Source organism: Telmatherina bonti (genome assembly GCF_933228915.1).
Source record: "Telmatherina bonti genome assembly, chromosome: 8".
In the NCBI taxonomy this organism is placed as follows: domain Eukaryota; kingdom Metazoa; phylum Chordata; class Actinopteri; order Atheriniformes; family Telmatherinidae; genus Telmatherina; species Telmatherina bonti.
Genome location: NC_136626.1, coordinates 21,571,148 through 21,595,710, shown reverse-complemented (window position 1 = coordinate 21,595,710; position 24,563 = coordinate 21,571,148). Strand labels below are relative to the sequence as shown.

Genomic DNA, 24,563 nt, shown 5'->3' with positions numbered 1-24,563 from the left:
TCGAATGAATTAAACAGCACTCAGAAAGTTAGACCGTCAATAACCAAATAAAGCTCCACACACTCACTTCTTACAGTCATTAAATGAGTATAAGATTTCTTTTGCCAATTATTGTGTATACTAGACACATGAAATTTAAATTGTCATAATGTCTCTCCATTGAAATAATAATTTAACAAATAAACTACATATACATTAGAAATAGACTGTATATTAGTATGTACAATAAAAATTCTAATTATAATGCAGTATCTCATATAAAACAATAAGTATACATTTTATATATATATATATATATATATATATATATATATATATATATTTTTTTTTTTTTTTTTTTTTTTTTTTTTTTTTAAATTAATTAATTCTTTACTAAAGAATAAATTCTCTGAAGAACTGCATACTGCACAGGAGCTTTCAAGTCGGCTTGAGGTTTCCCAGAAATCAGTCTGTCAGGTAAGTGTGTGTGTGTGAGTGTGTGTGTGGGTGGGTGTGCGCCTGTCAGTGTGTGTGTTTACTGGCCTGCTGAAGCTGTGTGAAGCCTGAACACCACAAAGGAAAATTATCCATCAGTTTAACCTCACATGTTAATACTTTCTCGTCATTCACTTCCTCTCACACATCCCTCCAGACTGATGTGGGTCGTTCTGCTCCGCCAGCAGACCCTCAGCCCGCCCTGGAGACGCATTCCCTCCCCAAACAAGCCTCTCGAGTCTCGGTGTGTGCACGTGCATATGGACGGGAGACAGTCGGACACACTTACGGGAGAGTCGAAAGAAAAGGCACACTCGCTCTTGAAAACCCTGTCTCCCGTTCTAGGGACTCTGATGGTGGGCATGTAAGGGACCAGCAGCTCTCCTAGGTCTGCAGCCATCTTCGCATTCCTGCTTCTCGCAGCGCAGTGCTGCGGAGCCTCCGGAGCAGCGCTGTCAGAGGAGAGGATGCTATTTTTAAAGGACTCCGTCTCTACATTCCTCCAGCCAGGAGGATGTGACGCTGAAAAAAGGCAAAAATAAATGTACAAGGGGGGGGGGGGTGGAAGCTGGCTGCAACGCTGGGGACACGAAAGTGATACTCTTTTGTTGTTGATGTTGTTTTCCTGCTCCAAGCGCAGAAATGACGGCTCCTGTTGGCTGCGCTGCCGTCGCGCCGCACATACGGATGATTTACCAGAAGGGCCCCTCCCACATCTCAGGATGATTCATAAACAGCACGGACTACAACATGTTTTCCTTCCACGATTTGGGGTGTTTAAAGGCGCCTTTTTCTTTTTATTTATTTACTTTTTAGGATCTCATCATATTAAGCCTACAATTTGCAGGCTATCAAACTTTTTTTATTAAAGTTGGGGGAACAAAGATAAAGATAGAAAGGAAAACTAAAAAGAAAGTAGGAGGTGTAGGCTTAATTCATGTTGACTTATTCACCATAAACATTTCAGGTTCATTTTAGGTCCATTTTGAAGTGAAAAAGGTTGATATTCCTTAAAATAAACAGAACAAGCCTTTGTCCTTTTCATATCTGTACAGCGCTGCCACCTGGTGGACGCTCTAGTTAATTACAACTAAAACCCTGCTTGATTGGTGATGAATGTGTTTACTGTCCTGCTGGCTTATTACAGCACTAAATCGTACAGTTGTAGTGCAAAGTTGCGAATTTACATTAGATTTTCTTTCACAATTTATAGTGGTGGAGCTCATTTCTTCCATTTGTATTAAACTGCAAACAGTTAATGTCAATATGCATCACTGTTTTTGTCTTCATTTTTAAATTGACTGGTAAAGTTGAAGAAAATCCCATTAATGGGAGAAAAAAAAAGCCCTTTCAGTGGTGTCAATTCCTGTCCTCGAGGGCTGGTATCCAGCAGGTTTTTGTTGTTTCCCTCTAGCAACACAGCTAATTCAAATCAAATAGATCCAGCAGCTTCTTGTCAACCTATGAATTTAGGTCAGGTGTGTTGGAACACGGAGACAACAAAAACCTGCAGGATATCGGCCCTTGGGGGCAGGAGTTTGACACCAGCGCCCTAAATAATGATGGCCCTAAGGTGCATGATGCAACAAGAACCCTTTTTACTAAAAATATTTTTGAATAAATACAAGGAAAAAAAAGAAAAAAAAACAGTTCTACGCTTTCTTTTTCTGCCATGTATTTATTGTGCACGTTTAAGCCGCAATTAAGAGTATATGTCAAGACCGTTTGTATTTTGAGAACCAAATAATCTTTACCTGTATAAAAAACAAAGTTCAAGTGCAATACATTTCCCTTACCAATTTTTTCTGGTCCCACCTCATTCGCACCACACATGCAGGTTAGTGATGCCTTTATAAAAATTGAGTCCATTTCTTTGATCGGTTTAAATTTCATTACTGACTATTCACATCTTTTTCAGGCAGATGAGGGAATTGTACCTATTCCAGCATAAGCTGAGGGAACCTGGACAAGACTCTCACTAAGCTGAATATTCGTTTGGGTTTACAATCTGTTAATGTTACATTATAACAGATTGAATCCATTCATACATGAAAAGCTCACATAAACTGCAGATATGTATGAGCTAGTTCATCTTCTTACCCTGGAACACCATCACTATCCACTCAGCAACTGCAATATAACCTCACCCACTCTAAGTGAACTTTCTTCATGTCTGAAATGAGGAAATACACTAAACAAGTAAATATGAGAGTACATAGATACTTTATTTACGTGATAAAGGAAACAATTTACAAAGAGATTGATCAGCAAGATGTATTGATAACATCTGCATTAATGATCAGGTTTTGCCTTTGGGCTGCTGTCAATTAGCTCCTTGTTCAGGGTGGGTATCTGGAACCAGGGGCCATCTCCGGCATGCCTCATCTCTCGGCGTGCCTCCAGTTGTGTGATTCTAGCAATGACAAACAGGAAGTCATTAAAGAACTGATAAGAGCAGTCTCTGAATCCAGGAACTACGGTAAATAATTCTAAATAACACTTCAATGTCTTCAGCAGCAGCTGTAGAATCACTTGTGAGGCCTCTGCCATCAGATTAGTGTAAGTAGACCACCAGTGTAAAACATCAGATGTTCCAAAAACAAATGTCAAAATACAGAGTACAGTGAAAACCTCCTGTTTAGTGTCAGTGCTTTAAAGCAGGGGTGTTAAATGGATCCTTCCTGCAGCTCTTAAATATTTCCTGCTACAGGTAAATGTCTTGTCTCTACTCTACAAATCTGTCTGGTTTGTAAAGAAATGATCAGAAATGCAGTTAAGACTGAAAAACTGTGACTGTTGTGTTGAAGTTCAGTATTTTTGTTGTTGTTGCTTCTACATTTTTTAGTGAAAGATTCCACTGCTGCTAATTCAAAAAGTTATTCTGATGCTGCTGATTCACTTGTTAGTGACCATAAACCCACACAACCTACTTTTCTTAAACTATGTCTTTGTGGAAAAAGATGGTGATATGTCCTTTATTCTAATGAATATGGTTTCATTATAATAAAATCACAAATATTTGTTTGTTTTTTTATTAAGAGATATTAAATACAATTTCTTTAGTCAATTGCATTGCAACTTTTTATAAATTAATGAAAAGCTTCAAAAGGGATATATAGCCTTATTTCTTGCTAAAAATGAGTATTATGGACCTTTTATTATTCTTGCTAACAAAGTACAGTTGGCCTCATATATATATATATATATATATATATATATATATATATATATATATATATATATATGTTTCTACATTGGAGACAGAAATGACAACCCTGGGACTGACCTCATGTCTGCTTTTTCCTTTTCTATCTGAACTGCAGCCATCATCTTTTCATAGTCCTTCACAGGGGAGTCATACAAGTTGCGTGCAATCCACCTGGTAATGGGGTGCTGCAAAAGACAAATGTTTATTGTAAATCAATTGTGGAATAGGTTTGCAGAAGGGGCTTTAGATGATTGCTCTGTAATAACACTAAAAACTGCTTTAACCACAAAAAATTAAAGGGGGAAAGAAGTAAAATTTCTTATTAGTGCCTAAAAACTGAATAAAGTAGCCCATAAAATAATAAAGGTGTTTAGTTTAAAGGCAAAGCAAAGATAATGGCATGCACCTCTTTGATTTTTAGTTTGAAATATTACAAATGCTTTAGCCTTTTATGATAGGATGTCTAAAAACAGAAGTTCAGAGCAATAAAGCCTAAATAAATAACACAAAAGAACCAATAATAGGAAGCGTCACACCTTATAGTACTCCCAGTGCTCAGGTTCGTAGCCCTCAGGAATTTCAGCCAGCTCTGCTTCACCTGCATGAAACAGTATAACCCAGGTTTCATTCGGCTTGAACAGTCCACAGCTGGCCAGAATACACATTAAAACTCAAAAATACATCTGTACTCACCAATGAAGATATTCACACCTGTGATCAAAATAGCCACTGGAATACCAGTCAGCAGGACGTAATATTGCTGAGAGAGGAAAAAAAGAAAAGATTATTTGTGATTCTGCAGGAGTTCCATCCAAATTACTGCTTATTAGCTAAATTAACTGACATTTAACTAGAGATGCAATAGGACTGTACTGTACAGGAATTTTCTGCTCTTCTGTGCCACAGATTTTCAATTTTGCAATAGATATTAACTAGTGCTTTATTTACTGCTTTACAGGTCACTGAATGTGTGTCTTTCCACACAGGTGAATGTTCGCCTGCAAGTCAATGTCCAATCACTGCTTTGCCCCCACCCACTCATTCCTCTCACTGGGACTTGATTGTAGCTTCCAAGAAAAAGGTTTAAAGATGCTCCGGCTTCATTCAGATCTTTAGTGTGAGATTATTTGATTTAGCCGTTGAGTACTGTGACAAGCGAGTGAAAACATTTAGAATACATTTCACTACCAACGAGAGTGTTTTCACAAGGTCTCCCATATACTAAAGGAAACATGCAATATGTCCAAGCATCTTTAGCACAGATATAATACATCCTGAACCCAGGACACTCAAGTGACCCAAACCAACAACAGCAGGAAAAAAAGCGTGGACCTAAAAAAAGAATATATATTTTCATATATTTATTTATTGGTATATATTTTTTTGTTTGTTTGTTTTTAATCTGTCCTGTCCAGCATCATGACAGCAGAAAGTGATGATCTGGCTGCCTTATTCTACAAGGATATGTGGCTCCCACTGATTCTCAAATTTTATTCTTTATTTTATCATCTAATCACATTATCACTGTTATACCTTTCATTACAGAAAGTGTTAATCTATTTTATATAATTTGTTCCTAAGGTGAGGATATGGTTTTTCTGATTAACAAAATAAAAATGTAATTATGGGACTTAAAAACAGTTCTCTTTACAAACAAAATACATACAGAAACTGTGGATCAAAAACGGCCCACACCACGGGCTACCTCTACCGTTGCAACACTACATTTAACATTTGAAACTAAGGGCAAAAAAATCATTATCATGCCTAAATATTCTCAATTTATGTGTTTTTATATTTTTAAATATTAATAAAGCTATATATAATTTATGAAGCTTTAGGAAACTTATTTATTTATTCATTTATTTTCTTACACCACTCAGTCCAATTAAAGGTCACAGAAAAACTGGAGTCTATCCCAACAATTTGAAGGCAAGAGGCAGGGTACACCAGAGACAGGTCACCAGTCCATCACAGGGCCAACACAAAGAGACAGAGGATTGTCCTTGGATTGTGGGAGGAAGATGAGAATCCACAGATACACATGGGGACGTGGAAATTCCACATGAGGTCCAAACCAGTGACTTTTTTTCCTGTACTAACCACCACACAGTGCAGCTCACACAAAATTCATCAGCAGTTATCATATAATTAAGATAAGGTAAGTAAAGAGTCTTCTTTAAAGTATGAGTGATGATGTGCATATTTATCAAAAATTAATTCATCAAGTAATTCCCGTAATTTGAGCTCTGACAAAAATCTGATAAAGGAATAAGAAACTTTATATTCCAGGATTTTAGTAATTGTTATCTCCAAAGCAGCTTTTAAAGGGGCAACAATGACCACGCTTTAACTTCTTAAATGACACACTGCTCTACCTAAAAACTGTTCCTGACGTTAAGCAACTCTTTTTCTAAGTCAGAGCATAAACTCGTGTTGGAGTACTCACCACTAAGCGCAGAAATCTCCGGTCATAGTAGTCAGAGGGTTTGATAACAAACATTTTCTTTCCATGACCCCAACGGACAGCCACTGCAAAATACGACAAGGCAAATTTATTTGTATATCGAATTTCATGTACAGGACTACTCAAAGTGTTTTACATGAAACAGGGAAAGAGTTGCTGCATTTTAATGTATATACTATAGTGTACACATATACTTATTTCATGAGTAGTCAAAATTATTTCTTTGTATAATGCCATTTGAATGCATCTACTTTAAAGAGAACAATAACAATAATTAATATTATTGTTGTTGTTATCATATTATGTATTGATAATATATTGTTAATATAATAGTAAAATAAGTTACTATTATCAATAATAATAATAATAATAATAATAATAATAAATTATTTTAAAAATACGTGAATAAGTTACTGAACATTAATGATTACATTCGAAAAAACATATATTATATAGACATAATTATTAAACGTGGTCAAAATCATTTCTGCATCATATAACTTATTAGAAGTACAATTCTTCTACAAGTACTCTAAAAATGTTTATTGTGACCTAATTAATCAGCTTTTTTTCGCAATAATATACTGAAATAAAACATTGTAATATGTGCACGCTTGGATACTGTATAATCTTACTAATGTCGGTTAAAAACAAGACATTTTTGCCATTTTGGTGCGTAATGATGAAACTGTAGGACAGCAAATTACAATTGTATCCATAAACCAACTAATGGCCTGTGGTCAAACTATTGTAATGGTACAGAAGACATGGCACATCTAAAAAATATTTCAACTTTTAAGTTGGCGTTATTTTTGTTGACAGCAGGACCTACGTTTCTGGTTAGCTCAGGCTAGCAAGCTAACAATCCTCAGCACAAGGTCATAACAGAAACGGGCCCCTTTTAGAATGACCCGTATCACCATTTGAACCAGCTGGCTGTGTCTTACCTTTATCTGTTCTTGGGATAGTTCGAGTAAGTAAATTGGCAGCAGTACTTCCAGATTTTGGTAGACTTAGTCTGGCTGCAAAAGCAGCAGCAGACTTCAGAAGGCTCATGCCCACCATCACTGCTGTGGGACGACTGTCCAACAACGCAGGCTGTGATTGGTTGAAGAGAAAGTGACGCTATGTGAGGTCGGGGCATACATGTTGCTATTTAAAGCGCATTTATTTATTTATTTTATTATTGTACTTTCATTGTTTTGAAAATATATAAATAACATACTATTAACTTTTAATCGTAAATTAATTTCCGAATAATGAAAAAAGTAAATGGGCAAAACGCATACTGCGTAATACAGGAAGTAGTACATGCAAGATGGCGGCGTCCTCGTCCGTAGGACGCGTTTTGACTCTTTGCAAGCAGTTTCAGAATTTTTTCAGGATATCTTCAGCGATAACCACTCAGCGTTGTGCACTCAATGTAACAAAATGCCATGATAATCTTTCCAGGTAAGAGCGATAAAAGCAGTTAAGTATTAAGGCTTTAGTGCGCCGTCGGGTTTCACCCTCCCGTTACAATGCTGAAGTCTCCAGTTGTGTCAAATCCGTTCATGAAGGAAACCTTTCAGATTTAAACCATCCATAGTTGAGTTGTTAATGCAACCAGCTCGCCTCTTTCGTGCTCCATTGCACGAGAGAGCGTAGACATTTTACAGTGTTGTGGTGCTATAGATTTTAAAGTGGTGCTTAACCTCACCTTACCTACAGTGAAGTTAAACAGCATGTTTAGTTGTGTTTCAGCTTTCTTTCTTGTTGAACCATGTTTTCAGTCAAGTTTGTCAGAAATTACCTTGCTGAATATTATAAAAAGAGAATAGTTATCAAATGAAAAATTCAGTTAATTTTGTAGTATGTGTGTGCAGATCCAGATTGTTTGCTTTTGTTAAATATTTACTTTATTTTGGAAGTCACGTTGTAAAGATGTAAATGTGAAAAACAATTTAGCTGGAAATGTTCCTGAAATTTTACTCTGAACTTATTTTACATTCACCAGGGAGAAGTCTTCACTCATTGCACCATCAACGAACACTCCCTTCAGCTTTGTGGGTCAGTATCGAGCTTTGCATACATCCATGAGCAGTAGAGGACTGGAGGAGTTTTTTGACCTTCCTGAGAACTGGGGAGAGTCCAATGTGAAGTCAGGTAAACTCTGTTGCAGCTTTCAGTGAGCACTGTGGTCACAGTGTGTGTTTGTTGCATGAGTAACGACAAATTTGATATTTTAATCCAGATCTGAAGCTGGATTTGCATCACAATAGACAAAAAAGTTGTGCCTTTTTTTTTTTTTTAAATAATATTTTGGAACTAAACAAACTTTCTGGTAACGTGGTTCCATAATTTTTGTAATTTTTTTTATGCAAATGAAGTACATTTTTTGGTCATTGTTATTTAATCACAGGTGCACCATGGACTGCCAAACAACTAAGAACAAAAAGCAATGAGGACTTGCACAAACTCTGGTGAGTTGTGGACTGTGGGGGCAATTCTGCTTCTGGTGCTTCTCGGTGGAAAGATTTCTCTCTTATTGTAAAATTTTAACGTTGTACAGGTATGTACTTCTGAAAGAAAAGAACATGTTGCTCACACTTGAACAAGAAGCAAAAAGGCAAAGGGTTCCAATGCCAAGTCCAGAGAGGCTAAGGAAGGTTAGTGAGATGCTGAATTCTGATTTCCTTCATGCAGATGAAATATCACAAGTGCACCATAGCTTTTGCACAATTGTGGGTGGTGGCAAGGAGGAAATCATGGTGAACTAAATATGCACTTGCAGGTCGAGCGGTCATTGATCAGAATGGAGACGGTGGTGCTGGAAAGAGAGACTGCACTACGCCTGCTGCAGACAGGACAAGAGAAGGGCCGGCCAGGAGACTGGAGGAGGAACACATTTGGATATGTCTACTGGTGAGGGAAGATATCCCGTGTGTATGATATGACACAATAAGAAAGAAATGCTGTTCATGTTGTTCATTGATTTTACCTTAGCAATTGATAGAATTAAAACCAGATCTTAACAGAGCTGCTCATTAGAAAATGAGATGCAAAGTCAGTATCCTTTTCTTTGCTTCCAGGTATCGATTCAAGGAGTATGCAATTCCCTGGTACATGAATACAAGATACAAGCGCAAGAGATTCTACACACCCTTATTTGTCCAGCCCCACATAAGGTAAGACTCTACATACCAATTTTTTTTTTTTTTTTTTTTTTAAATCATGTAATATGTGTAACAGGTACTCATGAACGTTACGATGTTCTTTTACAGGCTGCGTTTAGAGAAATACCTCAGAGAAAGGGCCCGGAAATTGAATCTAAGGAAGCGCAGTCTCATGAAACTAAAGGAGAGGTTTCCTGAAATGAAGGTTCCTGCATCATGAAATGTAAATGTGGATTTATTGCTTTGTGGAGGGAAGAGAAGAGGAATGATTTTTCTGCAGCTCATCTGTCTGAATCAGCTTATATAAATTGCTGATGGTGGTTTGACTAAATTTGTCCAGCTGTTAAATAGCTCTACATGATACGTTATGTAAACCTCAGATTTTTTCATACTTCCATATTTAAAGTTTAGAAATACCTTTACAAGAAACATTGTTTTGAATAAAAAAAAATAAATAAAAAAAAAAGCCGATTCATGACGTGACTTTTACTAATGCAACAAATAAGGTAACAAAACATGACTTTATTTTTTCAAATGCTGAATGATGCTGATGACAAAAGTGGAAATTAGATTATTTTCAGTTGACACTTTAGGGATGGACTGACTGGCCTCTGACGAACGTCTGCTACACACAAAAAAAAAAAAAAAAAAAAAAAAGACAATATTCACACTAACTGATCTGTTCTGCAGATACAATGTTCACCTTGTCAGTACTCTGCGGATGGTCTGCAACAAATTCTGTTTAAAAAATTATTTTCCCCATCATAAACAAGCCTTTCTGATGATACAGTGTTTAATAACAAAACATAAGGCGACACACAAACTACTAGGACATTTGACAAAGGAACTTACAATGTGTATGTTTCATTTCTTAAATAAGTCCCAGACCGGTGTATAGACCTCAGTTTTAAAAACAAGTCATACAAAATAAGAACGATGTGTTCCAGAGTTCAGGTCGATGGAGAAATATTTTACAATGATTAACCTGCGTTAAAGACAGTGCAGAAAAGGTTCAAGGGCACTTCCTGTCCACACACTGCTTGCCTCCCTCCTCATACTCTTGTTTGGAGATCCACATCTGCTGGAAAGTTCCCTGGAAAACAGACGTATCGACAAATGGAAGGAACTGTCACATTACTATGCCAGGCAGAAATCTTTTTAGTGCCACGTAGACGTAAACACAAAGTGAAAGATTTCATTCTGAGTTATGTTCTCATTCAGCTTCTGTGTGTTCTTACAAGTGATGCCAGGATGGAGCCTCCAATCCAGGCACTGAACCGGCGCTCCACCGTGGTGCTGTTGGCAATGAGCTTCAGTCTCATACTCTGTAAATCACAAATGTGTTCCATAAAATAAACATTTTAAAGAACAGCAGTGTTGTATATTTTAAAAGAAATTTTTATTATACACAAATAGTTGATTTTGTAGTGCATCATTTAATTTCACATTACAATAAATTATTTTATTTAGAGTAATGGGGTATTCAGTTTCTCACCGGAGGGGTTTTCTGGGAGAGTTCTCTGTTAAGTCGGTCAGTGAAGCCCTGAATGAGTGTGTTTCCTCCACTCACCACTACACTGCCATAAAGACCCTGAAACACACAAAAGTCTCAAAGTTGGTTTCTTATCTTATAGTAATGTTTGAAAACAAAACATGGCAGCAACACTGTCAAAAGTTCCCAAACAAACTCCCACCTGACATGGATGTCTGGAGGAAAACAACTGCTGGTACATAAAATACATGAGATATTGGAGCTTAAGAAACTTTCTGTATTCTCTTTTCCTTTGAATACAGATCAGATCATCTGCTTTGCTGCTTACTAAAGTCTCAGTTTCCAGGAGAAAGCCTGGACAGTTTGATGTGGTCTTTTCCCCTAGATGCTCTTCACATGGGTGCATCAGCAAAAGCAGTCTAAGTTTTGAACTCTTGGTTGGAAATGTGAGGGTGGGGTTGCTGTCCAGAGGCAGTACATGATTTGGAAATTGTGTTTCCTAAACACGTTGACAATGAAGGATGACGCTCCTCGTGTTGGCACAGGTTCTAAAATTTATACGAAAATTGTCCGGAACATTTGCCTATTCCACATAAATAATCTGTGGTTGATTTTTTTTCCTACTTGGGACCTGGGGTGGAAAATTCCCACAGAAAGTCTGGAGTGAATGTTGCAGACATTTGGATTCTCGCATGCCACTGCTCTGGAGTATTTCAGCACTCCACTGCATGAGTAGAACCAACATAAGACAATGTCCATCACAAAATGCAACTTAAAAGTAATGAAAATTCTGGGAACTCAGGAGTTTACAAACGTTTCAGCTACAGTCTGATGAGTGGCTGAACCACAAAAACCTGGACAGAGACACAACAGCCACATGACAGAAAGCAGCATCCCAAAAATGCTTGTTGATCTTACTACGTTTATGGTTTAAATGATGATCTAAATGGTTTTTAGATTCTAACATATTCTTTTAGCTCATCTTACATCAACTTACACAGTGAGAATCACTCAACTAACTGGGGAAAAAAAACTGGAGACATATTTTAGCCAGAACTACACTTTAAATCTTAATTCTGATACTCACTGGCCGGATGTCAATATCACACATTCCCACACTTGTTGTGACCACATGGCCAACTCCTAACATGGTGTTTCCAGACAGACCCTGAGAACAAATAAAGAACGTTAGTTATTCACATAAATGCTAAAAACGGTTAAACTCCTCAGAACGAAAAGGCTGCGTTCAGTTTTCAAAGCAATTACAATGTAAGCGTTGCTATTATGGCTGATAGCTATTATCCCTGCAGTCACATTGATGTTCATTTTGACATGATGGGGGGGATCACGCACCTTGGCATTAGAGGGGTCAAACAGCCCTTCTGGGATCTTTAACCTCTCTGCACCAAAGTCACAGTTGTAGCCATTTGGTAGTTCATAATGCATTGTTGGCATCTGGGCTGCAACTCTGAGGAACAACATGAGAAACTTGTAAAAAGTTGATAAATGACAGCAGGTATTCCTTACAGAAGCTACAGAAAAAAGCCTAGACATGACTGCCTTAAGACAATAAATGATTTTCAGATAACCCACTAATAATTCCATTTTAAACTAAAAACTAAAAGCTCTGAACTTCTGATTTTTTTCCCCTGTTCTTTTTACATAGCCTGGCATTATTTTCCAAAGAGGCCAGATTAAGCAGTCTTTTTTTTTTTTTTAGATATTATTCTTTAAATAAAGTAGGAATTTAAATGAAGATGCACTCTCTTACTGTTCATCATACGGAGAGTCCGACACCTGCAGCACAGACGCCTGGAAGTCCTGAATTACACACTGCAGACATAAATGCAGATTTGATTGAGATCATACCTGAGAAATCATCATTACTATGCTGCAAAACTAAAAAGATGTTTGCTTACATTACACATGTAGTTGTGCCAAGAGCGGGTGACTTGAGGTAGTTTTTCCTTTTTCTTCCAGCTGGCTGGGGACCCCTCCCGCACTGGATCCTGAAATAAGTCCACAGGGTCATCTCTCAGCAAAGTTAGCCATTTAGACTGTGTTGGTCTAAATTTTTATTTTATACTTTATTACAGTAAAATAACCTAAAATGTGTGGTTTACCTTTGATGCAATCATGTAGGGAGGAATTATTTCAACATTTAACTCCTGAAACAGCTCCCTGCACTGCATGCTCATGAAGTCACCGGCCAGAGGCGACTTGACGATACCTGGGAAAGAAAGTAAATCAACTCAGACTCCAAGGAACACACAAAAAAAAAAAAAAAAAAACAGGAGGTAGAAGGACTGAGTCTGAAAGTTAATAATTTTCCCTCTAACAAAAACAATTCACAGATTTACACAACTTGACATATACTAGATGTTTTCATGTGCCAGAAAGTGAGATTACCAGTTTCTGGACATTTTAAAATCCTAAAAAACACTTCTTATTTTTAGGTTAAAGTTACATTACTTTGCTCTTGAACTTAAACGCTAAATATCGAAATCTGCACCTCACAGCTAGTGCAAGAATTTATCCTAAAACTCCTTGTATTTGTGTATAAGCTCAACAAATGTGTTTATAGTCTGATATAAATGTGGGTTTTATGACTTCATTTGTCCTCTGGTGACAAATACTATTTTATCATCATAGTGGTTGGTGAGCTACCCAATGAAGAAACAATGTTCTCATGTTCTGAGTCAGATCCTGGCACATTACTTCTGTATCCATAAAAACAAATGGTGGCATTTAAGGAACATCAAGACAGAAGATCATAGATCAACTGATGATCTTGCTCTGGTCTCCTATGTCTTCTGAATACAGTAGTTGATTCAGAACAATCTCAATAAAAGAACTGCTGTTACAAAACAATTGGTTTAATCAAAATGATTTCAATGATAAGAGGAAAAGTAGCTGTAGAATATTAAACTTGGCAGGTCAGGAATGACGCCTTTTGTGAAACAATAAAATAATAAAGGTAACCAAAAAAAAGGTAAACTGAACATGTGCACAGCTGAGATGCAAGTTCCAACCAGCAGGTGGCAACAAAATGCAAAGAGAAGAGGAACTTGCGGATGTGAGATTTAGTCTTAGTTTACGATCAGTGATGATTGATCATGAATTGATTCCCTGGTTTAAATGAAAACCAAATAAAACATTTACCTTTGTTTTTACAAACTGAGTGATTAATAGATGATCACCTTGTTGCAAGACGTAGCCATCATGTACTGGAATTGCTGTTGTATGCGTGGCTCCACTGTCCAGGACCAGGCCTGTAGACCGCCCGTTGGCAAAGCTTAAATACTCAATGTAAAGGAAACATGATGTGGTTCAACTTACATAAGGTGCAGTACAAGTTCAGCTAATTTGTCAGGGCAAAACATAAACCTGAAACTATCCCCACATAACAGGAAGATTTTTAAATGAACCCAGCAAGTTCTGTCAAATCGTTTTGTGGCTGAGATGAACCAGTAAAGGATACGCAGACAGCACAGCTGATTTACAGAGGAAGAAGGCGGGAATGTTGTAATGCTCAAACATCAACTCTGTTAGTTTCTCGCGTTTTGCTCGTGTGTTCCACTGCAAACACAAAACAGACGTTAACCCACTGACAACAAACTGTCACAAACACTTGTAATCTACAGCTTGTCTCCCTTTCGTAACAGGGATCAGCGCGGAACTAACACTACCCTTGAAATCCTGGTCTTACCACACCTCAGTTACAGCTAAAACACTGACCATCTTAAAAGTCACCAAAACTTGAACTACTGTTACATTGCTTTGGTTCAGCAGAAAGTTGCTGCTGGTCTTTCCATTGTAACTGAATGAACATTGTTTGGCCTTGGAAACAATCGCAGAATATAAATCCCTGACATTCAGACTTAAACTGGGAGGAAATAAAACTCACCGAAGCCTCTGACATGAGCACAGGATGGAGACTGGGTTCAGACTTGAAGTGCATCTTGTATGTGTGATCCAAAATGGCCTGGAAACTGTCCCAGTCCTCGACTATAGGAATGTTGGAAGAGAGAGGGGGGGGGGGGAACAGCACCGTTACCTGTCATCACTGATTTCCTGGTTTTGGTAATACAGCTGAAAATGACATGACAATTATCTATGTTTATACCAAAAATTAAACCAAAAATTATACATTAGTTTGAGGAAAACATATATAGTTATTTCTAAAAAAAATTACATAAATACCTCTATTCTTTCTACAAACAGTCACACCTTTAGTATTCATTATCAGCTCTTACTATATACATCTGCAGTTGGTCACAAACTTAACATCACATTAAACGTTTTCTCTTTTATCATCATTTTGACTGGGTCAGCTGGCAGGGAAATTGGAACAGTGATGATTTTTTTATTATTATGAAGATAACAATTTGAGCAGCAGGCACTGATGTTCCAGGTCAGCCCTCTATGGGAGCCTGTGGTCCCAACGTACTGTTCTCCTGAAATTAAGATGGGTGTCAAACTCATCTCTAAATAGCCACACAGCCAGACTCCACTGGACCAGATTCAGATGAGCATCATCAGCTAATTTGGTGAATCGGAACGCTTGTTTCATATCTGCCCTTGCTAATACCTGCAATGCATATGCAGCTTATGAGCATGTGAATGCATTCAATTATGTGTAAAAATATGGTATAATGTTCATTGGGATTTTTTTTTTTTTTTTTTTTTTTTTTTTTTTAAAAAGCCAAGGAAATTATTGTAAAAATGGTTATCTTATCTGGAAAAATAGCTAAACTCAAATGCAATTAACTGAAAGAAAAATAAACGAATGGATAAGTATAAATATTTGGATCAGCTAACATGTTCTCTCCCTCTCCCATTTTCTGACAAAGTCGCGCCTACTCTTTTGGTAATATAGCTCTAAACTATAAAAAAATATGTCAGATCTGATTCTCGTTGCCATCCAACACAAGACACAGGCAATTGTTATCTCCTCCCTTGAATAGTGTTCTGAATAAAACACACTTTGCTATTTTGTCCAAAGAGGACAGGTCACTCCGTTACACCATGAACTTCAATGGCTACTTATAAACTTTTATATATAATACTTGTCTAACAAATCCCTGCAGGGTCTGCAACCAGTTATTTAAAACCAGTGTGTAAAATTATGCTCCCTGTTGAAACAGAGTTCATCGCATTTCACAAATTTCATCTTGTGCTGCACCAGAGAGTCGCATTCCAGGCGTTTTTACTTGTCTTTCCACAATGGTGGAACGAGCTATGTTGTTGTACAAAAATCACAGCAGTGGTGTCCCTCTTTACCATCAAGAATCTCTTCATTATTCATTTCTGTTGAAAAAAACCTTTAACACGTTTAGTTAAACTTTTACACTTTATTCAGCTCTACCTGCTCAATTTACTATAAAACCTATTTAAACTAATTTCTCGCTTTCTCAATATCATGATTCATTGGACGTGCTGTCATGATTACAATTAATTAGCAATAATTTTATTACCATGTTATTTTTAGCTTTATTTTTATCCCTTGTAGCTAATTGAAAATTTTCAATGCAAACATTTTATATAAGAGCAGATACTGATTATATGCATAAGCACACATACAGTTGATTTATATTTGGTCATTTAATTTATATTCTTTTATATTATTTCAGAGAAATAATGTAAAATAATGGACATGATCAAGATTAGCTCGATTACTGCTCATGAATGTCAGTTTCAATTAAGTGCCAGCCCTAAATGTGTTTACTTTTACACAGACACAAAAATGTTTGTCTTCATTTGTAAACAGCGACCCATGTTTAGGCCTAACATGCAAATGTTAGACAAGGAAGGAAAATAAAAGCATTTGCAGACGGTCATGGCCACTAACCAAAGAAGGAGAAGGACTTCTATCTAAAGCTCATAAACAGACATGGTCATGATATTTAGATACCTTGGGCTTCAAATAATCTCATCAATATTGATGATCAACAGCAGTCATCTAAACGTCAGTCAAGGTTGTGGTGAGTTGTCCTACAATGTCATTCACACCAAAACAGTCTAATTATGGATGTGGATCAAACAGATTGGATTATAAATATTCATCAAGACATGTACCACTGTATCCAAACCACTAAATATGCTCATATTTCTAACATGTTTTTTTCAGTCAACATTTTTTAAATTTCATTCCTTCATTTTTGTTTGACAAAATACTGCTTGCCCTCACAATCACTTTCCAACTGGGCATTTTCACCTCAAAAGGTCTGGGCAGCAGAAACATAAGAACGCTCTACACTCACTCATGCCGTTTTTCAGCGGGGACATGACTTCCATGTTCTCTCTGGGAACTCTTAACTGATTTGTATCGATGTAGTAGGTGGTGCCGCTCTGCTTGCCCTTGTCGCTATCGGTCTCCATAGGTGTGCTGCCATCCTCCCGGTCAAGAGTCACGCCTATCACTGTAGGGAAGTCCGCCTGAGCCAAAACCAGATGAAACAGAACAACAAGCATTTGAAGACACACTCTCATACAATGTGCTTTAAAAAAGCCTGTGTAAATACTCTGAGTGAACAAATTCCCACTTTTGTGAAACACTTGACTCAAGTACTAAAATGTTAAGCAATACTCATCTGATTCATTAAAAAAAAAAAAAAAAAAAAAGGCCAGGATGACATTACAGTAACTTGAGAAGTACCTGATTTAAATCTAAAATGTCCTAGTTCCTATTTGTCATGACAAAAAACATAAATACAAATTAAAATAATAATTTTTCTGCGCATTTTTACTGCAAACAGGCGTGTAAGCAAAGTCTTTCCAGGACACAACCTCTGGAGGTGTTTCACTGTGATGGCACGGCGACAATGAGATGGATGCCACACAGTCTCAGGAGACAAAAACCAAACGGGAAACATTAAATACATTATCACACTAAACCACAGCAAACTAGCACTGCAGATTAATGAGGATGGTGGACAGCACACAAATCACTGGGCAAACCAGGAAAGTAGAGAGAGTAAGGAATAATTGGGGGCAGTGTTTACGCCAAGAATGCCCAAACCTGTACTTCAGGGTCGACTATCCGGCACATTTTAGATGCATCCTTTCTTCAATACACCTAAATTAAATGAATGTCTTATTATAAACCCTCTGCAAAAATGAATGAAATGCAGATGGAGGAATTTAACCATTTAATTATGATGTATTGGAGGAGAGATGCATCTAAAAGTTGCAGGATACTAAATCTCGAGGGCCAGATTTGGCCACTCCTGGTTTATGTAATAGGGTTTAATTTGCCATGACCAAAAATAAGATGAGATATTCAACTAGAAGTCCAAAACAAAAGTCAGACTGACGAATGCTACTATAATAAACTAACTCTGATGCTTTACTACAGTCCCACCATCAACCTCCATAGCACAAAAAAACTCTTAACCAAGGAAGTGTTCCCAAAATGGTCTAAAGTCAATTATTGTCGTCCGTCTCCTGGGTGACAGCCCTCATTTCCTGACACTGGTGGACCCCCAGAGGGAAGATGAAAATGCTCAGAGGAAGAAAAGACATTAGTTAATTAGGTCATTTGAATGATCCACTTACCTTGGGACAATCTTCTCCTGCGTAGCCAGCTCTAACAGAATAAGAACCAATGTCAAAGACCAAAGCTCCCACCTCATCTGCAGAAATGAGATAAGAGTGCAAATTTCAAGTAAACCATTGGGACACACAATCTATAAGAAAAAAGTACAGATAAATTCCTTTTTTCCTCAACATATAGCGTAAATAGTTGACTATGTTAACAACCTCTCACAGCACATAAAAGTTATGCAATCAATATTTATATCCGAGAGACTGGCACAGCTCTAAACTGAGGTTTTTACAGTGGATCTACCACTGCAATTTTGATAGACGGCCAATGAGTTTTTCAAGGACATGCAGTAATTCTGCTTGGCAAACACACCGAGTGGAGAGGAAAACAATGTGCACCCTCTTTCAACTCTAAAGTGTTATGGATCAAGACATACCAGTGATAACGTGAAGTAATATTTTTCTGTAGTAGTTGTGGAGGAATTTTGGCTCATTCTTCTTTACAACCTTGCTTCAGTTCATTCAGCTTTGCAGCTTTAACACTGTTTGAATCCTTGAACTTGGGTACTAACCACAACTTCAATTATCTTTCTCAATTTGATGATAAGCTTGGGTAACAGTACCTTGCAGCAAGACTCAATTCTTGACAAGGTCCGTCTGCCGAACAAATGGCCTAATTTTTCTCCTGAATGGTATGTAAAGGAGCATGAGATAAGCCAAACCCAAATCATCAGCCCTCACTACAGCTTTTGACTGACGGAAGAAGACATTTGTGCTGTTGTGTTGTATTTGGTTTCAACACTCAACATAAAATATATTCCTATTGTAAGATAGTCAAAATATTGCTTCATTTTTACTGAAAATATGACAAGCAAGGCATATAAAATCCAAATTCTCTGAGCACTGCTTGATCTGACTTTGTGCTGAACTTGCTGGATCATCCACTCCTGGAAAGATGGCCAGATGTCTTGAATGTTTTTCACTTGTGAATAATCTTTCTTACTATAGAAAAAATGTGTGTGTGTGTGTGTGTGTGTGTGTGTGTGTGTGTGTGTGTGTGTGTGTGTGTGTGTGTGTGTTTATGGTTTTATTATTTTATCCTGGACCCTGAGTATATAATAAAGATTAAACTGAACAGACTAGCCTTATAGCCCTTCCCAGACTGGAATGCAGCAACAATTGCAGCTCGAATTCAAGATCATTGCTGATGTTTTTCCTTTTTTTACCACTGAAAAAAAAGACCTGAAAGCTGCTCAGCAGCAAACTGACTAAACAAACACATTTAATTAAAAGTACTTTCTTCCCACTTACCTTTTCATTGCTATGAGTGCAGTAAAAACTGTACTTGACTAGTGCTTTCACTTCTTCAGCATTTTGGCATAGTTTTTTATCCATAAATAATGATAAGCTTTGATTTTTTTTTTCTATCATGATACATAAAGTTTTAGAATTGAAGAGTGAGTAATTGCTTTTCCTCTGACCTGCAAATGTTAGAAACACTCGTCAATCACAGTGAAAATGCTGCTTGCACAATGTGAAGACAAACAAAAGGTAAATATCAATTGGATATCAGTTCCTGGGCCAATATCATACATTGAAATTCTGTGTAGATTAATTTTTTTATGTAATTCTCTTCAGCATTAGTTAATACGAAAAAATGAACCAAAAGTCATTTCAAACTTTGATATATTAAACATAATCTCTTTCATTTCAAAATTTATCTAAGTCTTAATATTTCCTAATGTGTTGCCTTTTCAGCAGCATAAACTCCGTTTATTAAATGATATTTAACACTGAAATAAATTTAGTTACCGACTGCCGACCATTTTCATAAAATATTTACTTTCTCTTAGAAAAGTATATGTTAACCAAAAAGTAAATTTAAAAAAGTAGCAGTAAGTGTACGGTAAAACTTGATTTTTTTATTCCTTAATTTTAGTTGATCGTAGTAAGATAACTTAAACATCCAACCCAATGTTGTATTGACCAAGTTGAACGGGATGTATTCATAAAACTGATTTCATTCATTTCCCATTAGCTATTGGTGTTCCTTAACCTGGCTATGTTGCAGACTGAACCCCAGCCACTATGCAAGGAAAGAAGCATAAACATATTTTACACATAAACCGGTGAGTATTGATGTAGCGTACTTGATTCATTGTGAAGCTAAATGTTAGCGAGGTTAGCTAGGCTTGCTAACCACAAAGTTGGCTAATGCTACAGAACGGGGCAACGTGGAAAAGCGTTCATATTTATGAGAATCATGAGGTTTCACTTACCGCCTCCATACACTCCGCCACTCATCCTCTAAGAGCTTCACACTAGCAGCTTATGAATAAAAGTGATTACAACAGAAATACAACTGCTATACAGGTAATCACAACAAAAGAAATTTGCTAGCATGGGTGAACCTAACAAGCGGGCGCCACAGTGCGTCGAGGACGTCGTCCAATCAGAATACAGCACAGCAACAGTACTTCCGCTCAAAGACTGCAAGTACTTCCCTGCTCTGGACGTGGCCCTGCCGACTTCGTATCTGCGTGAGTTTAACTATTGATTAAAAGTAGCGTTAACTAACTTTCATATATTATAAACTAACGTGCATGTGGCATAAGTGCAGATTTTACAACACCACGCTAATATTATTGAGTTTAAACAGCGGGACCTTGAGTCACGGTCGCTAGTCTACAGGATTGATCTCGACGACCATGTTGCCTCATGCTGCAAAAGGAGCAATGCTGCCATGTGGACATCCACGTGTTTGTTCTTTAAAAATAGAACTCTCAAATGTTAACTTTTAGTTAATACATTGAAACATCTGGGGGTGACAGTTATCACATTGCTGTTCAGTGAATGCGTGAGTGTCTGCAGCCTTTTGACTGTCAAAGTTGGATTAATTGCGCAAGCGCACAAGGTGTTAATGGTTGAGTAACTAACTGGATAGTCATTCTGAGAATGGCGATAAACATGTGTGTATAACCGTAAAAACTATTTTAAGGGAAACCTGCATTGAAAATTCAGAAATAAAGCAATCTCCGTTGTACCAAAAATACAAAAATGAATCCATCTGTAGCGTAATATAGTTTAAATGTAGCGGATTAAAGCGTTTTTTCTTTTCGATTCTTTGACAGATATCTTGATTTCAAATATTATTTTAAATAGTTTTTATTTTGCATTTGTTATATATTCCCCTTATGGCGTCTAGCTTTTGAAAAGGTCATTTCATTTTATAATGTTTCTATAGACAGAATATAGATACCCTTGCACATCCCAAGGTGACTTCAGTAAAATGCTATTTAATCTAACAAGAAACTGCATAGATTAAGTTTGTATTTTATTTCTCCTCAAGAGCCAAAGTCAATTAATTCCTCATTTATCATAAATATTGAGATTAATTAATTGGTTGGTTTTTTTTCTTTCATTTGTCATTAATAAATGGGGGGGAAAGGAAAAAGCCCTTTTTTGTTATCACGTTAACACAATGTTGAGAAAGTTAATTTGCTGTCAGTCATGTGCACTTTTTCCTGCACTCAGCTGTAACAGCCAAATGTTCTTAAAGTTGTTTTTTTAAACTCCTATTAGTATTATTTATTTGAACCTTTTTTAAGTAGTTAATAACTATTTTTATAAAAAAGTAGACCAATGAATGATAAATGCTTGAAGTATTTGTAAACCTGAAGTTTGAGGGAAGACTTTCTTTTAAACTATTTATGGATGAACTTTTAACATATTAAACTTTAACTTGTTTTCTGTTTTCAGCACTCATGCAGCGCTGCCTGACTCTGACCCTTGCCCGGCACAGCAGGTTCCTTTTAAGATATAAATTTCCACCTATCCACCAGCAGCAGTCTGCAGCCATGTCAGGTCTTCTCATCAACCAGCCCAAATATTCATGGCTAAAGGAGCTGGGTTTGTCTGAGGACAACCATGGTGTATACAACGGAACCTGGGGGGGCAGTGGTGAAGTTGTCACATCCTACTGCCCTGCCAACAACGAGCCAATTGCTAGAGTTACTCAGGCCACTTTGGCAGAGTATGAAGAAACTGTCCAAAAGGCAAGGGAGGCCTGGAAAGTGTGGGCAGATATTCCAGCTCCAAAACGAGGGGAGATTGTGAGGCAGATTGGGGATGCATTAAGAAAGAAGATTAAAGTGCTTGGAAGCTTGGTATCTCTAGAAATGGGCAAGATCTATGTAGAGGGAGTGGGAGAAGTTCAGGAGTATGTTGACGTCTGTGATTATGCTGTTGGGCTATCTAGAATGATTGGTGGTCCCATGCTTCCTTCAGAAAGACCTGGCCATGCCCTCATTGAACAGTGGAATCCAGTCGGTCTCGTAGGCATCATCACTGCCTTTAACTTTCCTGTGGCTGTCTATGGCTGGAACAACGCCATCGCTCTGACCTGCGGCAACGTCTGCCTCTGGAAAGGTGCCCCAACTACTCCCCTTACAAGTGTTGCAGTCACAAAGATTGTGGCTGAGGTGCTGGAGCAGAACAATCTGCCTGGTGCTATCTGCTCCATGACCTGCGGAGGCGCAGATATCGGCACTGCCATGGCGAAGGACGAGCGCGTTGATCTGGTGTCTTTTACTGGTAGCACTCATGTTGGCAAAATAGTGGCCATGATGGTACAGGAAAGATTTGGGCGCAAGCTGCTGGAGCTCGGCGGAAACAACGCCATCATCGTGTTTGAGGATGCAGATCTGAACCTTGTGGTGCCTTCTGCTGTCTTCGCTTCTGTAGGAACTGCTGGTCAGCGTTGCACCACAACCAGGAGACTGATGCTGCATGAGAGTGTTCACGACACAGTGGTTGAGAGGATTGCCAAGGCCTATAAGCAAATCCGTATCGGAGATCCCTGGGACCCCAGCACCCTTTACGGTCCTCTCCACACCAAACAAGCTGTGGAACAGTATCTAGCAGCCATTGAGCAGGCCAAGCAGCAGGGTGGCACTCTGATCTGTGGGGGAAAGGTGATGGATCGTCCAGGAAACTATGTGGAGCCCACAATCATTACAGGACTGGCTCATGATGCGCCCATCGTCCATACTGAAACCTTTGTTCCCATCCTCTACGTCCTTAAGTTCAAGACCGAAGAGGAGGCATTTGCATGGAACAATGAGGTCAAGCAGGGTCTCTCCAGCAGCATTTTCACCAAAGATATGGGCAGAGTATTCCGCTGGCTGGGCCCCAAAGGATCCGACTGTGGCATCGTGAATGTCAACATTCCCACAAGTGGAGCTGAAATAGGAGGAGCTTTTGGTGGGGAGAAACACACTGGAGGTGGAAGAGAGTCTGGCAGCGACTCTTGGAAACAGTACATGAGGCGCTCAACGTGCACAATAAACTACAGTAAAGATCTTCCTCTGGCCCAGGGCATTAAGTTCGAGTGAAACCATCAAGTGGCTCACTCCTCAAGTTTCCATGAGCATAAAGGACAACACTAAATATTTTTGCTAGGATTACCTGAAACATGCAAAACATTTGTCATTGTCTTTTTGCATTCAGACAGGTCAGCGTGAATTTACAAAAATGTTTGGAATAATTTTACTTGTCATTACTTGTTGTTGATGCTAATCCTGAATTTGGACTTTAGTAGTTTTGTGTTAAAGGTCAAATCTTGTGTCCTTCAAATGTTAGCGTGCACTTTTCTACAAGCACTTCAAAGGAGAGCTTGAGAGCCGTATACTGTACCTGATATACTGAAAAAAGAAAAGAAGAGCAAATAAATCTTGTTTATTTTGGGGAAAAAAGTGGCAGTGGACTTTTTTTTTTTTATTTATTGTAGCACATAGCAACTGCTGACACACTTGATAATATCCTCAATTCACTGTATAAAAGACACTACATAAAACACTGGCTCTTTGCATCCCATTTACCACTTAAATACTCAACATCCAAAACACTCAAAGGAGCACATATTAGCAGGCAGTGTATATATGGGTGTTGTCACCATTTTTCCTCTTGCGTAAACTAAAGTGTAAACGAGCATCATGAACATTTTTATGATTTCTATGAACTGCTAAAATATCAGATGTAGATTTAAGCAAAGATTAGTTGATGAGGCTAAAATTATCTGCAGGGTTTTTATTCAGAGCCTGTGTTTGTTTTTAAAGTAATTTGCATACATTTCTTGCTGAGCAACTCTCTTTTTCAGATCCTCTGTCGTACTTCTGATTAGGTTTTTCATCTTTTTTTTTTTTTTTTTTTAATGAACCAAAA

General features: G+C 37.8%; 5 protein-coding genes across 9 annotated transcripts in view; 2 read left to right on the top strand and 3 right to left on the bottom strand.

Moving 5' to 3' along the window:
• The window catches only part of usp13 (ubiquitin specific peptidase 13), a 34,835-nt gene extending 33,904 nt beyond the window's left edge, over positions 1 to 931 (bottom strand). For all 4 annotated transcript variants that reach the window (XM_079244981.1, XM_079244982.1, XM_079244983.1 and 1 more), the window contains exon 1: positions 764 to 931. In XM_079244981.1, the coding sequence (XP_079101107.1) occupies positions 764 to 874 (111 nt within the window). In that variant the 5' untranslated portion in view covers positions 875 to 931. The remainder of the gene's footprint in view (positions 1 to 763) is intronic.
• A 1,749-nt stretch (positions 932 to 2,680) lies between these two features.
• ndufb5 (NADH:ubiquinone oxidoreductase subunit B5) lies at positions 2,681 to 7,241 on the bottom strand. Its single transcript, XM_079244649.1, has 6 exons — positions 7,097 to 7,241; positions 6,132 to 6,214; positions 4,376 to 4,442; positions 4,219 to 4,280; positions 3,761 to 3,867; positions 2,681 to 2,887 (listed from the first exon to the last, which is right to left on the bottom strand). The coding sequence occupies exons 1-6, from the start codon at positions 7,212 to 7,214 to the stop codon at positions 2,767 to 2,769; spliced, it is 558 nt and encodes a 185-aa protein (XP_079100775.1). The 5' UTR covers positions 7,215 to 7,241; the 3' UTR covers positions 2,681 to 2,766.
• A 226-nt stretch (positions 7,242 to 7,467) lies between these two features.
• Positions 7,468 to 10,671, top strand: mrpl47 (mitochondrial ribosomal protein L47; the record flags this gene model as incomplete). Of its 2 annotated transcripts, XM_079245745.1 has the most annotated exons (8): positions 7,468 to 7,601; positions 8,146 to 8,294; positions 8,551 to 8,611; positions 8,701 to 8,797; positions 8,923 to 9,053; positions 9,221 to 9,316; positions 9,413 to 9,527; positions 10,546 to 10,671. In XM_079245745.1, 7 exons carry the CDS (start codon positions 7,468 to 7,470, stop codon positions 9,522 to 9,524), a joined length of 780 nt encoding a protein of 259 aa, XP_079101871.1. In that variant the 3' UTR covers positions 9,525 to 9,527; positions 10,546 to 10,671. The 2 variants fall into 2 exon arrangements, with proteins under 2 accessions (XP_079101871.1, XP_079101870.1); XM_079245744.1 differs by lacking the exon at positions 10,546 to 10,671 and having other exon boundaries at positions 9,413 to 9,966.
• actl6a (actin-like 6A) lies at positions 9,811 to 20,758 on the bottom strand. Its single transcript, XM_079245743.1, has 14 exons — positions 20,621 to 20,758; positions 18,354 to 18,430; positions 17,060 to 17,234; positions 14,704 to 14,804; positions 14,278 to 14,375; positions 13,997 to 14,091; positions 12,920 to 13,026; positions 12,716 to 12,805; positions 12,568 to 12,629; positions 12,150 to 12,264; positions 11,884 to 11,964; positions 10,800 to 10,895; positions 10,543 to 10,629; positions 9,811 to 10,397 (listed from the first exon to the last, which is right to left on the bottom strand). Exons 1-14 carry the CDS (start codon positions 20,643 to 20,645, stop codon positions 10,317 to 10,319), a joined length of 1,290 nt encoding a protein of 429 aa, XP_079101869.1. The 5' UTR covers positions 20,646 to 20,758; the 3' UTR covers positions 9,811 to 10,316.
• A 74-nt stretch (positions 20,759 to 20,832) lies between these two features.
• Positions 20,833 to 24,115, top strand: aldh7a1 (aldehyde dehydrogenase 7 family, member A1). Its single transcript, XM_079245548.1, has 2 exons — positions 20,833 to 20,881; positions 22,101 to 24,115. Exon 2 carries the CDS (start codon positions 22,106 to 22,108, stop codon positions 23,732 to 23,734), a length of 1,629 nt encoding a protein of 542 aa, XP_079101674.1. The 5' UTR covers positions 20,833 to 20,881; positions 22,101 to 22,105; the 3' UTR covers positions 23,735 to 24,115.
• The last annotated feature ends 448 nt before the right edge of the window (positions 24,116 to 24,563 follow it).

What these genes read in the sequence shown, in the direction of transcription:
- ndufb5 (XM_079244649.1), bottom strand. Translation starts at nt 7,214, where the DNA reads ATGGTGGGCATGAGCCTTCTGAAGTCTGCTGCTGCTTTTGCAGCCAGA. An exon ending in GGAGATTTCTGCGCTTAGTG is followed by an intron (nt 4,443 to 6,131) that starts GTGAGTACTCCA and finishes TTCCTCTCTCAG; the next exon opens with CAATATTACGTCCTGCTGAC. An exon ending in AGCACTGGGAGTACTATAAG is followed by an intron (nt 3,868 to 4,218) that starts GTGTGACGCTTC and finishes TGTCTTTTGCAG; the next exon opens with CACCCCATTACCAGGTGGAT.
- actl6a (XM_079245743.1), bottom strand. Translation starts at nt 20,645, where the DNA reads ATGAGTGGCGGAGTGTATGGAGGCG. An exon ending in GGCACAACTACATGTGTAAT is followed by an intron (nt 12,630 to 12,715) that starts GTAAGCAAACAT and finishes TTATGTCTGCAG; the next exon opens with TGTGTAATTCAGGACTTCCA. An exon ending in GACTCTCCGTATGATGAACA is followed by an intron (nt 12,265 to 12,567) that starts GTAAGAGAGTGC and finishes GTTGTTCCTCAG; the next exon opens with AGTTGCAGCCCAGATGCCAA.
- aldh7a1 (XM_079245548.1), top strand. Translation starts at nt 22,106, where the DNA reads ATGCAGCGCTGCCTGACTCTGACCCTTGCCCGGCACAGCAGGTTCCTT.